Source organism: Apium graveolens, chromosome 7, assembly GCF_009905375.1.
Source record: "Apium graveolens cultivar Ventura chromosome 7, ASM990537v1, whole genome shotgun sequence".
NCBI lineage: Eukaryota > Viridiplantae > Streptophyta > Magnoliopsida > Apiales > Apiaceae > Apium > Apium graveolens.
The window spans coordinates 7,197,622-7,213,864 of record NC_133653.1 but is presented as its reverse complement, the minus strand read 5'-3'; the positions used below and the strand labels follow the sequence as shown (position 1 = coordinate 7,213,864).

The following is a 16,243-nucleotide window of genomic DNA, read 5'->3' as shown; positions in this document are numbered from 1 at the left end:
AGAACATAAAATTCGAACTAAAAATAATCAAATCAACATATAATTCGAACTAAAAAGCATAACATCGACATTGAATTCAAAATAAAAATTCATAATGCATTTTATTCCTAATTAATCCTAACTCTAATTGTTAAATAAACCTAAATTCGAATTAAATCATCAAAAAAATCAAGAACACAAAATTCGAACTAATAATCATCAAGTCAACATATAATTCGAAACAAATTTTAAAAAAAATCAAGTACATCATGTGTGTGTATAATCAAGAACAATCGTGTGTGTATGTATTTATAGTCGTATATATACATACATCTCGTGTGTGTATACGGTGTGTGTGTACGGTGTGTGTGTGTACGGAGAGAAAAACAAACCTCAGAAAATCGAGGAGGAAGAAGAAGAATGAATCGCCTGAAAATAACCTTGAAATCGTCTTAAAATCGGTGTGGCTGTGTGTTTTTAGTGTTTTAATCGAATGAAAACTGTTAACAGTTGCTAATTGTGTTTATCAGTTAACGACTTCCGCAATCATTGCGGAAGTATTTAGTGCAAAAGGGTAAATTCAATCCTTCCGCAATGATTCATTGCGGAAGTCCAGACTTCCGCAATGATTCATTGCAGAAGCCATGAGTCCTTAATCATTGCGGAAGCCACCAGTCCGGGTTAGTTGACTATGAAATAGACCCCAACCAACCATGGTCCTTAATCATTGCGGAAGCCACCAGTCCGGGTTAGTTGGCTATGAAATAGACCCCAACCAACCATGGTTGGGAATGGCACCCATGTAAATATACACAAATTTTTGTTTACAATGTGAATTATTGTATGTGTTTAACATGTGATTCAAAAACTAAACAATACGACATAACAAAATTATTAAAACTCAGTTCTAACTAATCAAACAAGTTTATCAAATACAAAACAAAAGTACATAATATGACAAAACAAAATTAAATAATGAAATCAGTTTATCAATTTGCTAAACTAAACAAAATTTTCAGAGGTGCACAGGACTTCATTAACATTTATTAAATACAACTTAATTAGTTCATAACTTACTCTCAAATCATCTGCTACTAATTAAACCTCTTCATAAATTTGATCACATCAGGGTACAAAACATCTTTAGAAGTCATTCCATTACTGAAATCCAAATGAGAGAACTCATCTAAATATAAATGATGTATATTATGATCCTTCAGTTCTGATCGAAGCCTATGTACATCCTGTGGACTAGCAATTTGATCTTTGCCTCCAGACAATATAAGTATGGGTAATGTTTTTGGAAGTTTTCGTATATCGTAAACAGGTGCCTCTGGAACTCCGTAATGTTCCAAATTAGTAATTGGATTTCCGTAATCATATTTACCAAATACTCCTGTTCTAAGCACTGCTCGCGAAAAAATAGTGTTAGTACTTCTATAAGTGTAGACTGCAGTATAAATATGCAATGTACTTGTATAATATTGCAGTGAACTTACTTTGAGACAGATGTTCGAAGACTTTCATTGAAGTAGGCTGTGGAAGATTTCTCAAGAAAATGTTGAAGGCCGAGGCATTCAAACAACAATTAGGACCTTGCAATGTAATTAAGAACGTCATAAACACCATAATTAATTAAATGGGATTTAGTTTTGATGATAAACGATACAGTTAAACCTCGATGAAGTAATAATTGACAAAGTAATAATTTCGCTAAAATAATATTTGTCACCGGTCCGAACATAATAGACACAATGTATGTTTACTCCCGATAAAGTAATAAACTCGCTAAAGTAATATTTTTTCTTGATCGCGACCCTATTACTTTAAAGATCGCGACCCTATGTTTAACTGTACATGATAAAAATTACTCACTACGTTTTTTTTGTACATGTCGCTTTGACATTTTGCACATATTTCAAAGTCCTTTGATTACATATTAAAGTATTCTGTTTTAAAAAGTAATAAGTTGATAAATACGTGTTTGCACATATTTCAAAGTCTTTTGATTACATATTAAAGTATTCTGTTTTAAAAAGTAATAAGTTGATAAATACGTGGTTGAAGAACATTACAGTATAAAATTCAAAGTGTCGTCTATTCTGGAACTGACGGAGTACAAATCAAAATATACCTGAAACTGCGTCTATAAGAAGAGTCCAACAATTCACACCAGGAGTGTTGCAAATGGCAAACTCAAAGGCGTTCAGTGGTGGGCTGTTCAATTTGATCAATGAAACTAATTAATTTTTATTTATCTTTTCTTTAAATGTAATTGACATTTTAATACAAACCATTAACATGCACTTACTATTTTAGATCCAGGTATGATATCCCGACTGATGCAGTAATCTGTGAAACAAGTCAAGAGTAATTCTTCACTGCTTAATTTTAGATGAGATTTGTGTAGAATAATTAATCAATTGTCTATTTTAAAGCAGTAAAAATTCATGTTTATTAGATATTTTTATGAAATTCTATGTGAATTTTGAATGTATTGCTTAATAAGACAATAATATCCGTTAAGGAATGTTAAGTAACTAGCCACTCTGAAATCTAAATATGTTAGAGAAATTGGCTTTTACAGAATTTTAGAGCAACTTCAATGGTGGGTGTCAATAGGGATGCCAACGCGCTATGTGACATGACGTAACCTAACACCCTTGTTAGCACTTCATTTGAATTGTTGGGATGTCATTAGGGTGCCAAGTGAGCTGTCATGAGACGTCAATTTGGGATTTCAAAAGTTGACATCCCATCAATTAGGTTACCAACTTCATTTGTGGTCCCAACGATGAATATATTATCATGTCATGTGACATGACGTAACCTAGTAACCTAACACCCTTGTTAGCACTTCATTTGAATTGTTGGGATGTCATTAGGGTGCCAAGTGAGGTGGCATGAGATGTCAATTTGGGATTTCAAAAGTTGGCATCCCATCAATTAGGGTCCAACTTCATTTGTGGTCCCAACGATAAATATATTATTATGTCATGTGACATGACGTAACCTAACACCCTTGTTAGCACTTCATTTGAATTGTTGGGATGTCATTAGGGTGCCAAGTGAGGTGGCATGAGATATCAATTTGGGATTTCAAAAGTTGGCATCCCATCAATTAGGGTACCAACTTCATTTGTGGTCCCAACGATGAATATATTATTATGTCAACTTCATTTATGGTTCCGATGATGAATGAACTATTATATCACTAATATATTTGTATTATACATTTTTCTAGTAAAGTTAGTGAAGTTGGCGGGCAGGGGTGCCAATCATTTGAGTATTTTGTCAAAAAAAGAGTGTTAAATTTGATCCGGAAAAAGAGAACATTAAAAACAATATTTTTGACTATATGGCAAAGTTGCCACCCCCTTCAGGGGTGCCAACCATCGAAGTTGCTCTTGTAATTAGTATTATAACAGTCTGTTTTGCAATGTAGAGTAGCCGAAAAGATGAGAAAGATGCATACCTCAGCAAGGTAGGCGTGAGCTGCGATAGATAGTAGTAAATTCATGTGAGTCAAGTAAAAAACTGGGCATACGAATGTTACAGATTTCACAACTTCTTCTATATCCCACTCCAGGGCTGCTACAACAATCGTAGTAGTCGCCTGCCAATCAACAGAAACACGAACAAATCCTTGCGTCGACACATATATGCAATCAAGATACTAAGAACTAGCTGCATTAGTAACTGAATCTAGCTACCTGTAGTGGAATGATATTCTTACCAAGGAGTGGCCAGCGTAATGCGCCTTCTGGCCAGTTTGTTCGTATACGAATTTAAGTGAAGCTTGTAGATCATACTTCCCATACTCAACATATGAGAAGTCCCAGTAGTTATCCTGTTAATTCAATGAAGTGTTATAGGCACTTTTACTGAATTCTGTTTTTTCATTAAGTTAATATGAAAATCAAGATTAATTTATACAATATATCTACTCTAATTTTCTCTTGTTAGAATTCATAGGAACTGTGTATTTAACATGTAGTTAAGGTAGTAACGTCAGACAAATAATAATGTATGTCGAAATTGCTAAGAGCAACTCGAGTGGTTGGCACTTTCAAGACGTGCCAATTTTTCCTATCATGTAAAATATTAAATTTTACATTTATCTCTGTCGAGCCGGTTGCTCTAAAACCTTAAGGGGTTAGGGGAAGGTCCTTCACATGATCTTATATTAACTCAACAATCTCTGTTGCAGGTCTTTTTTGGCACCCTTATGTGAAAAATGCTCCAATAGTTAGCTCGCATACAAAAAAGATGTCAACTTAATTTTTTATTTGTGATAGGACCATAAATTAAGTTTGCACCCTATTTTATGACAAACTTTTGCTAAGTTAGCACCCCATGCCATCTTACTTGGCATCTCATTAATATATCCCTACAAAGTGTACCATGTCACGTCACATGGCATGGACACCCCACTTGACATCCGGTTATTGGAGTTGCTCTAACTCCTTCGATTTACATGCATGTAATAGTAAAGTATAATTACCGAATTAGTGAAGTTTTCTGAGATGTGTTTTCTGCTGAATCGACTGCCTCTGCTGTTACCCATCCACACATCAAAACCAGCCTCGACCAAGATTAATGGTAGAATCTGATCAGCATGACTGTGTGAAAACCAAATCATTGCATCCTGCAGAATTACTTATTTCTGAATACTTTCAAAAAAACAGAGCAATTGATAAAAACTTGTTTATAATATAAAAAAGATCAACTGCATAGAGTTACCGCTATCAGTCCATGCTGAAGAAAAACTGGCGGTTTTCTATCTCTGTCGCGGTGGCGAACTCGCCCTTGTGAAAATCTTTCGAGTCTTAATATGTACCCATCATCAGTTATCACCTACGTCACAGAAAAAAAAGTACATATTTAAGCACACTGATGATTTATTATAGTTTTTGTAAATAGAATAATCAACTCTGTCTTTCTTAGGGTTGGTATTTTCTCAAAGGCTAAGTTTCACAAGAAGATAAGAGCATCTCCAAGAGCCTCTTTGTACGAGTTCTTAAGTTCAAAAATAAAGAAGAACGCTTAAATTGTTAAGAGGTAATAATTTATATTATATTTAAGAGTGAAACGCATGTTCATTCCTAAGACCGCTTCCATGAGTTTGAAATTGATTAATTAAAATGAGGATCATTGACAACTAATTAAATTGATTACGAAGAGATCAGGATATGAACATGATCTGTGGCTATATACTGCTTTACTTACATCATAGTCCTCACACTTGTAACCTCTGGTGAGGGACTCATCTGAGCAAATACTAGTCTTGTCAGGTGGATATATCGAGTCCCCGAATACTTGCTGGCTACTTACCAAGACGCGTAAATTTAAAAAAATAGCACCGATCAGCAAGAAATACACAGCCATAGTTTTTAACTGATGAACTGAAACTGTGTTTTTTCATGCATTCAGATGTGTATACATAATTAATATGTAAGATTTATGAGGGTTCTAAGCACACTAATCGAATGATTAGTAAGGATATCTAAGCACGCAAATTGAATGAACTGCTGTTCAATGTTGTCTGAAACTACATTACCCTTTGACATATAGAATCTTACAAGCTACATGTTATATATACTAATGCATTCCATCTGCACTGAAGAATAGTAGGACGTGCAAGTTATATCGCAATACGTTTAAAGAGATCATTTGTGAGGATTATCACAGGTGTTTTTTAGGTTAATTTTCACAGGTGTTTCGCATGCTAAAGAGATCATGCGTCAGATGAAAAATTGATCGAAGAGATTTGATGTGTTGATTCTTTGACCGATGCAAGAATGACTAGAAACGAGGCACGAAATCATAGGTAAGCACTAAAATAACGGGAATAATTTTTTGAACCCGTACAAAATATTTTAGATGCATAAGATGTTAAAAGGGGCTGATAAGGGGCAATTCAGTTGTTGCAACATACCGAACAAAAAGACACGTTTATACGGTATGTGTATAATATGGTTTTTGCTATAATGTTAGATTACTCTGTCTGATGTTAATTGTAATGGAGAGAAAATGTTAATTGTAATGGAGAGAAAATGTTGCGGTTAAATCTTGGATGTGGCAACGAGTGTGAGTTTTTGGCTAGGACACATTAAAAAATTAAAGAGAAAAATGATTCTTACGACATAGGTAAGTCTCGTATGAAGAAAACCATGGATCAAAGTATTGTCCCACTTACTTTCACGTATTTTTATGTATCATTGTATATCATTTTGTATCTAAAACAAACATATCTGGGCACACACAAGCTCGTGGTCCTTGAGAAAACAACCTCTTCATTCTTTGGAATGAGAGTAATACTGCATACAGTGTACCCTCCCAGACACTGTCCTAAACTGTATTTACTGGTTCGTTTGATTGATTGATATATTTATACTAGTTAAAATTAAACAACATATATTCCCGAATTGATCTTAAATTTTAAAATTAACAAAATAATTGTGAAAAAGAGTTAAAATTGGGTCGAAGGATAGAGTGCAATAATCTTGTTATCAAAATCAATTAAGGTCCGATGGATAAAAGAAGTAGAAAATGAGGGGAAAACCAAGACCGGTGCAAATGATCAGTGATGTAAAATATAATCGAAATAGATTGCTCTAACTAATTACCCTTTTTTCCTATGCATTAGTATAATTTGGTCCTTAGAATTTGTCTGTTAAACGTCCTCTGTATTTGTCTGTTGCGAAACTAAATTTATTGATATTTTTTTTATGAATTCAAGTAGCATTGGGATCTCAACCTTCACATTAGAATTCTGAAATACACGGAAACTTTCACATATTGTGTTAATTACTTTCCGTAAAATTGAAATAATGAGATTGCTAAGATGGCGAAGAATGGATTCAAAAACATATGAAGAGAAAACTTAGTACTACATTCATACCCTAATTCTTGAACAGAACCTAGAAAATAGCAGAGACAATGTGAAAAATAATAATCTGCAATGTTATCAGTAAATCAAACGACAAATCAAAGAAAAATGTTTTAGCTAATCATTGTAAAACCAACCCAACTAATCTGAATCGGCCCAACGAAAATCTAACCCAACTAACCCATGGGTTTAGATGGTTCGGTTTGGTCGGCCCAATTAAGGATTGGTTTGAACGGGTTTGCTAACCCATGAGCAGCCCTACCCGTAAGTGTAAAAGTGGCCAAAATAATTAACTCTGTATTTATAAAGAAAGCCTAGACTTAATAATTATCGGCTGATCAAGTGCTTCATAACTTTAATTTTTACTAGACTGGGTTGGCATACTGGCTAGCCAAGGCGGTGGGAGCATCCCAGTCTGATCATTTACTGTCTGCAGCAAAGGAGGTAGCATGCCATACAAACCTCCCATCTCTTTCAATGCACCGCCAGAGCAATCGCCACTCGGACCACTCTCACCAACACCATTACCTGTAGCCCCTGTCCAGATATTAATCTTCGGTTGCAGCCCATGAACCGCTTCAGCATTAAGCTTGGAAATATCCTTGAACGTGTCTCCATCGATCATCATGTAATCTCGGAGAGCATTGTAGTTCCCATCCAATTCCTTGAGAAGGTTTCCAACATAGAAGCCTTGTGCTTTTGCTAGTTCTATCTTTCATTTTGCTTCCTTTTTTTTCGAATACAGTTCCTTTTGCTAGAATGAGTTGTTATAAAAGTATAGATGTTGCAGATTCTTGTTTCATATAGTAAAATGTAATGGATCCAGATTTGAGGGGTCATTTGTATATTTATATTAATATACATGTTTATATTGTTTAAAGTTATTTGGTGACATCCAATCCTGACCCCAAATTTGCGGATGTCACAATTCGCTGCTTACTAAACTTGCTATAACGACAATAATGCCAACCACTACTTATGCACAACCATTTCTTAGATTAACTAGTATACATTTCTGTGTATGTGTTTTTTCTAGAAAGTAAACAGAATAGCGAAATTTGTAGCTAATCAAAAGTGTGTACATTGTACTTGAATGTCGTAAAGTGCTGCCTTCTTTTAGAGCGGAGTGGCTACATTGTTCAAAAATTCTTGCAAGAATCCCCATTATGTAGATAGGACATGATCAAGACAGAATTGAGTGTACATTAGAGATGCACAAAAAGTCCGGGCCCGAAAATCTGACCCGACCCGATCCGGTCAAAGCCCGGTCAAGCCCGGCCCGGTCAAGTCCGGTCCGGTCAAAGCCTGGCCCGGTCCCGGCCCGGGCTTCGGGCCTCGACGGGCCCTATATTTTTAGGCAAAGCCCGGCCCGGTTAAAAGCGCGGGCTTCGGCCCGGCCCGACCCGATTAAAAGCCCGAAAAAGCCCGATTATTCTAATATATTTTCTTATATATTTATAAATTCACATTTACTATACATATAAATAATACTTTAAACACATATATATTTACATATTTGTGATTAATAATATTATTTATATACTTCGTTGCATAAATAATGAAAGAATATATAATAAATACACTATATATATTTGGATATCATTGTCATGAATATTTGGATATCATTGTTATCATAACAATGATATCATTGTTATCATAACAATGATATCATTGTTATCATAACAATGATATCATTGTTATCATAACAATGATATCATTGTTATCATAACAATGATAAAATATATCATATAAACATGTTTATTTTTTGCCGAACTTAAATATTTTCAACGAAGTAATGTTTTCCTAAAATATTCCATGTAAACTAATACATTTTTACGATAATCTAGTTGCTAACACATGTATTCTTCGTAATCTCTAATAATACTAGCTCCGATTTAAATTAGAAAAAAGCCCGGCCCGATCCGATCCGGCCCGAAAAAAAGCCTGGTTAGGCCCGCCTCGAGGGCCCAAACGGGCTTTGAAATTTCCGGAAAGCCCGGCCCGGTCAAAGTCAAAGTCCGAAAAGTCCGGCCCGGTCAAAGCCCGGGGCTTTTAAGGTCCGGTCAAGGCCCGGCCCGGTGGGCCTTTTGTGCATCTCTAGTGTACATGCAGTATACAAGTTATTGTTACCTATTAAGAATATACTAGCATAAAAGCATGTGTTCGTTTATGCAGTATTTTTAAATAATATTTATATGTTATTATATTATTTCGAGCGTAAATATAATATTTTATTCTTTGACAAAATATGTAAATATGAAAATGTAACATTTGCAACCTAATAGCATTAATAATAATAATAATAATAAGTACTATGTTTTTTAAAAAAAATTATGGATCAAAAATACATTTGAATTGGTTTTTCTATTTTCAAATTCGTTAGGATATAAGGTCATTATCATATTATCTATATGTTCAAAATTACATTCGAAATAGATACTGAAACTTTTAGATTTTAAATATATTATACCACATTAAAAGTATTTGTAATTTATTGTTGAAAATTATTAAATTATTTCATATAATATAACATGATTTTGATGAAAACATGTTCTTGATATGTGAATTACGATATCCTAAATCGTGATTAGATGAAGATGTATGATATGTGTTATTTTATATTTATTTCTTTTTTTAGCATAGATTTGGTGTCATAGTTAAGTAATATATGATGGGGCATATCATAAACATAGTCTTTTTTAGCATATGTTGCACACACTTTGTATAAATAGAAGTTGGAACATATGTTGTATGTAAAAAAACTCATACCTAATTTTATTATAAAAGTATAATTGAACTACTAACCTTATAATTGTACCCAAATTTTTTTTGATATCTTTAATGTAGTTTACCCTTTTAATTTTCATATCAACTATATAGTACTTCAATGTCTTACATTTTTATTGTTAATTTAAAATATTAGAAGATTATTACTTTGATACAGTATGTTATAAAATTGACTCGTTATAAAAATTTAATTTTTTATCATTAGTTTTCTGAGCTTGATGATTAAGACTTTTAATGATTTTCATGTAATTGTTATAAACCAAATCTCAAATAAATAATTTTCTACAATTTCAAATAGCAAAAAGAGAGTAGATATGAGTTAGGCCCTATAAAGTTCATAAAAACATGAAATATTTAGCTCAATTAGTTGTGTAGTTACTATTTTAGCTTTGAAGAAACTCACATTTTTAAATAATTTTTGATACTCCTATTCCTTAAGGGTGAGTAATGTAGCATATCATGTTCAATTGTTAAAGATCAAATCGGATATTCGATATTCTGAATTATGAAAAAACTATTTTTGTTCTAATTCCCTTTAACCAGATATTAGTTTTAACCATATCGCCTGAGATTATCCGATTCGGGATTAATTCTTTATTTTTAGTTTAATTTGTAAATGATTAATCAATTTAATTGTAGTTTGATTCATTTTTTAATTTGTATGTTATATATTGATTGACGACATATTATAAATGATAGTTTTAAGACTTTAATATAAGTAACTTATTTCTTTATTTTATTTTATTTTAACCAAGTAAAATTTATAACTCAATTCTTTTAGTAGGTCTTGTAAACGCTTTTTATTATTATTTGGTTGACTTTTGATTAAGAATATAGAATTCCCCTAAATTCACCTTTAAATCATATGTTATAATATTTCAAATTCATATATCATCAATATTACATAATTTAGATATATTTTCTAACATCAAATTTGATGTCTTTGTCACTATTCTTATATCTATATTTTTTTTAAAAAATTTAGTTACACGTCGAATTCTGAATTCATAAATTTAAAATAAAAATAATCTAAATAAGAATATTCTTTCAGTTATCTTATTTAGTGTTCTCCAAAAAATTGTAATCTCTTTATAAATCACCTTTTATAATAATAATAAAAATTTAATATGATATAGTCCATGTTGAAAGTCCATCAATTTTTCCTTTCAAAGATGCTTACTGAAATTTTAATTTTTGTGCTTAATTAATTCGTCACATTCATGACTTAAAGTTTCTATAATATTGTACTGGTACTCGTTTAAACTATTAAGTTAGATTTGAATTCGTTCATTTTTATTCGAAATGAGTTATATCTGAATCATGGTTCAAGCTCGATTATTCAGATTCTTTTTCATTTTAAAATTCATTTACGTGAATTATTAATTTATAGGTAGCAATCTACATTTAAACAAAAAATGAGACTTACCTGAAATAATAACTTGATCTCGAATAAATAAGATATTAAAGAGAATATAAATACAACAGTCTTAATGTATGTGGTTAATGTTTTTTAATAACAAAGTGAATGCTTGTGTAGCGAAATTTTAATTTTTGTGCTTAATTAATTCGTCACATTCATGACTTAAAGTTTCTATAATATTGTATTGGTACTCGTATAAACTATTAAGTTAGATTTGAATTCGTTCATTTTTATTCGAAATGAGTTATATCTGAATTATGGTTCGAGCCCGATTATTCAGATTCTTTTTCATTTTAAAATTCATTTACGTGAATTATTAATTTATAGGTAGTAATCTACATTTAAACAATATATGAGACTTACCTGAAATAATAACTTGATCTCGATTAAATACGATATTAAAGAGAATATAAATACAACAGTCTTAATGTATGTGGTTAATGTTTTTTAATAACAAAGTGAATGCTTGTGTAGCTCAAATGGTTTATGTGGTGTTTTTCAATTCAAGAGATCCTGTAATTTTTTATATATAAGGAGGAGTTAGGCTCAGGTTCTGAGGTAGGTACAGGAGGAAGGCTTGAAATGTACCTGTTGGCTATTATATAGATAAAGGATTTTCACATAAATTTAATGAATTACATAGTTAGAGAATTGTAATTGTATGTGGTTGTACACATTGATCTATTCAGTATGCTCCTCTCTATTTCATGCAATTAGTGCAGATTAAGGCTCTTGCCCTGCTTTAATATAACTATAATCAGGTAATGAAGAAATTACGCAGAACTCATTAAAAGTGCTAAGTGTACTTAATTACCAGATTCAATGAACATAAAATCTAAGTTTGGTTTTGATATACAGAAGGCTTTTGTGCTGATACAAGTCATGTTAGTCTATAAACTAAACCAAGGTGAATATCGATTATCTATCAAGCGAGATTTAGGTATGTTAACTGAGAATGTCTTGGAGCATGTTTTCTAGCTCTGGATACATGAACATCTGACGACAAAGCTGTTTTGAAACGTCATAAAATGATGCAAATAAGTGAGAAATGAAGCATTCATCTGCATAGCTGCATATTTGCAGAAAAAGAGAAACACCTGCAAATTAGGTTTAAGCTAACTAATTGATTAATGTTTTATTCTGACGTGATATGAATGTATTTAGAACAATTAATACAATAATTAGCTGTCAATCTGGCCGGAAAGGTCTGTTTACACACAACATCCGGCAGGTTGACAAATTAACAACTAAACATACATATCTTATTAATTTCCTTTGATAAAATTGATAATATCTGGATAAACAACATCTTTTGCGGTCATTCCTTGAATAAAATCTAAATGGGCATAGTTATCGACGTAAAGCTCGCGAATATTACGACGTGATCTTAATTTCCCGAGCAAAATATGAACGTCCGTTCTAATAGAAAGCGTATCTATGCCACCGTAAATGAGGAAGAGTGGGAAATCCTTTGGAATTTTTTGGAGATCAAAAGGAGGCGGCTTAGGTTTTCCGTAATGTTCCAAATTTGTCATCGGATCGCCATAGTCATATTGCTTAAACGATTGTTCCCGCACACCTAGAACATTAGTTAATCAGGGAATGTCTGAATAAAACTAATTGAAAATCAAAATTCACGTAGTTTGCAGGCTATTGCGTGAACCCGTAGGATTTATCCAGTACGCACCCGAAGGGTAGCGACTACGGGTTACCTATTAATTGATAATGTGCACGCGTTACTGACCTTGAGCCCAATGCACCAAGTTCTTTATTGATGTAGGTTGTGGTAGGCTTGCGAACCAAAGCTCAACAGTAGAACTATTCAGGCAGCAGTTCACGCCTTCATGAATTCAAGATCTCATAAGCCAAATTATCTAACTACTAACTAGTATTATAACAAGGAGCGATGATCTAATTACCCGTAAATAGTGAAACGAGCTGTTCGAAACAGTCTACCCCTGGAACTTTACAAAGAGCTCGAACAATGGCGCCTACGGGCTGTCTGCAGAAATTGATCCCAGAAATTCGATTAATAGTCTTTATTTAAAATCTCTGCACTTTATGTAGCCAATTAGGTTGTAATAATGTGACTAACACCATTATATTGAGGTCTGGTAGTCCAAACGTTCCCGCGATCTGTTCATCACAAGATCACGCAATAATCAATTGATCTGTTTATCAGATATCCAAGTTCATGATCATATGTTGTTGATTAAAAAGATAAACATACTTCACCAATGTAGGCTTTGGCGCATAAAGAGACAATTGTAAAAGGCATGTGGTTCAAGTAAACAACAGGGGAAATCATTGTCGTTGATTTAACTCTCGATTCGACTTCCCATAAGGAGAAGGCAGCAAACATCATCGTCGTTCCCTATCAACACGCGCGCGCACACACATTGTATAAGTGTAGGATTACACAAAATAGATTATAGTAACTGTAATTGTAATTTGTACCTGGGAATGACCAATGTAATGGACTTTTTGCCCTGTTTCTTGGTAGACTAAATTTAAAAAAGCCGGTAAATCATAAATCGCCATGTCATAGTATGTAAAATCCCAAAAATTCTGTAACAAAACAAAATCAAAAACCAGTAACATAAAATTTTTCATTTTCTTTTGAAAACGAGTCTGGTTTTTATATTTTTAAAATAACCAAAACAACGTACATCCGGTAAAGTCAAATTATTAGACGACACGTGTCGTCGGCTATATGTGGTGCCTCTGCTATTAGCAACCCAAACATCATAGCCCTCTTCTACAAGTACCAGCGGCAAAGCTTGATCTGCATGACTTACTGTAAACCAACATTCTCCGTTCTGCACAATTAAGAGTTAATATAACAACAAGAAGTTCAAAGTTTATGAATCTTTGTAGATATAATTTAATGGGTCATGTTCCTCGGCAATCGTCAATCGTGTGTGGGTTAAACTTTATCTAACATACTATTTCAGGGGCGTCGGATTATTTAAAGGGACTAGATCTAAGGAATTTTTTTTAGCATTCCGCGGATATTTTCGTGAAAAGGCATTTGCGGAAAGGAGAAATGCCCTTCCGCGGAAAATATCAATATCCGCGGAAGGCTAAAAAAAATTCCTTAGATCTGGGCCCTTGAAATAATAATCTAAGGGTGTGTTAGATATGGCTTATATAACACACGATTGTTAGGGATTAACACCCTAATTTAATTTAACTAAAGTAGAGATCAACACTAATACTCTCTTCTTGTTCTTAGCTTACCTGCAATTACCATTAGTAATTTAACTTAAGTAGAGATCAAAACTAATACTCTCTTCTTGTTCTTAGCTTAATTAGCTGCAATTACCATTAGTATCCCATGTTGAATGAATACTGCCTTTCTCGTTTTCCCTTCCATTTGGCTCTCTTTCGTTAGACCTTCCCGGAACCTCCACAATTTCAATATATACCCATCTTTTGTAATCACCTATAACACAAAATCATAATATTGGTTAACAAGAAATGAAAATTTAGTTCTCTAGTTTTTTTGAATTTTTTGTCGAAATTGTTTTGACACAACCGATCAGACCTTTTGCGACAAGGCAATAATATCGGTTTTTTAAGTGTCATAATTGACCGGACACTACCACAAAAATGAACTTAGGATACACCACTTACATCGTAGTCCTGACATTTGTAACCTTTGGTGAGTTTTCGGTCGCCGGAACATAGACTAGGAGGGTGTGCTGCAGTGTAGTGATCATCATCATGAGCAGCTTTTTGTAACTCATCACTGCTTGCAAAACTCGTTGTTACAATAACTAAGCCACTTATAACTAGCAACCAGCCTCGCATAGCCATTTCTTGATTCAATATTTACATATACAGGGACTTAATTATAATTATAAATAAGATGAATGCACAACCTATGTAGTTAATTAGAGTGTATCCGTGTATAAATTGTGTTAAGCAGGATACATTTATATACACACACAGTATGAATTACGTAGAGAACAATAAGAAATGTAATGCCATTTCTTATTAGTTAAACACACGCGCACACACACCTTATTTTTATTAGTCAATACTTAATCCGAGAAAGAAAGTAAGGAAAATACCGGTTGGGCGCAGATAATATTATTCGCATTTTTTTACAAGAAATTACTCGTATAGTACGACATGATCACAAGAAATTGCGGGATCGATCTTACAATTTAACCGAAAATAAACTAGCGAAAATATTTAAACTTGGGTTAATAAATTTTTGCTCACTAAATATTTGAACATGGGTTAATAAATTTTTTCTCACTATAACTTCTATAAATTTTTAGGATTAAAAATAAAGTTTTAACTACTCTTTAAAAGTTAGCATGACGGGAATGGAGGTCAGTTCCGACTTTATTCCGTCACACGATTGCGAGAATCACGAATACTGAGTGTACGGTGTACAAGTTGTTAATGTTGAGAATGAGCAATGTCAGTGGTTGGGAAACATAATATATATGCACACATATTTTGTTCAGTATATACATTGTGTGCAGTGTATAAATAGAGAAATGTACCTAACATGCATGTTTTGGCTTGAGTCTATTAAATGGATTGATATTTGTATTTATGCGACAAAGGAGTTTGATACACATCTATTAATTTGACAAAAAGAGTTATACAAGTTATATACATATTCAGTTATGCATACATACTTTGATGTCAGCACAAACCTCAGTTTATTGGCATATTATTGTAGAGATCATTTTATATGAAAGATATCTCATTCAGGAAAATATAAACGGTGATTGTATAACTTAAAAAAAATTAATAATATAAATAAAAAGGTGCTATAATTTTTTTATGTATCTTAGCCAATAATCTTGATGATAATTTCGCTAAATACAATTAAAGATAAAATTATAATTTAATTTTTTAAGAGTAATGTTAGAGATAATAAACGGGGTACCAAAATTTGGTCCCGAATGACGTGACATTCCTTACTTCACAATCTGGGACGATGTTATTGTTGAAATTTATGTGCTACATGATGATTCACTATTATTAATGAGATTTTCTATGGTGTGTCGAGAGGCACACAATAATGACTAACTCCCATATAAATGAGCTCTTCTTATTGGTGGTTAAATAATAAATGTTAATGGTCACTGCATTCACATCAATTCCACCAATGAAAAGAGCTCATTTTTATTGGAGGTTGT

General features: G+C 32.9%; 2 protein-coding genes across 2 annotated transcripts; both read right to left on the bottom strand.

The window, feature by feature from the left end:
• Positions 1–1,068: 1,068 nt before the first annotated feature.
• On the bottom strand, positions 1,069–5,505 carry LOC141672701 (triacylglycerol lipase 2-like). The gene is made up of 9 exons (XM_074479348.1): positions 5,209–5,505; positions 4,723–4,836; positions 4,484–4,627; positions 3,716–3,829; positions 3,455–3,595; positions 2,291–2,331; positions 2,114–2,196; positions 1,479–1,574; positions 1,069–1,387 (listed from the first exon to the last, which is right to left on the bottom strand). Exons 1-9 carry the CDS (start codon positions 5,365–5,367, stop codon positions 1,074–1,076), a joined length of 1,206 nt encoding a protein of 401 aa, XP_074335449.1. The 5' UTR covers positions 5,368–5,505; the 3' UTR covers positions 1,069–1,073.
• Positions 5,506–12,182: 6,677 nt separating this feature from the next.
• Positions 12,183–15,009, bottom strand: LOC141670806 (triacylglycerol lipase 2-like). The gene is made up of 9 exons (XM_074476808.1): positions 14,715–15,009; positions 14,404–14,523; positions 13,748–13,897; positions 13,536–13,646; positions 13,309–13,452; positions 13,174–13,214; positions 12,998–13,080; positions 12,823–12,918; positions 12,183–12,657 (listed from the first exon to the last, which is right to left on the bottom strand). The coding sequence occupies exons 1-9, from the start codon at positions 14,895–14,897 to the stop codon at positions 12,344–12,346; spliced, it is 1,242 nt and encodes a 413-aa protein (XP_074332909.1). The 5' UTR covers positions 14,898–15,009; the 3' UTR covers positions 12,183–12,343.
• Between the last annotated feature and the right edge of the window lie 1,234 nt (positions 15,010–16,243).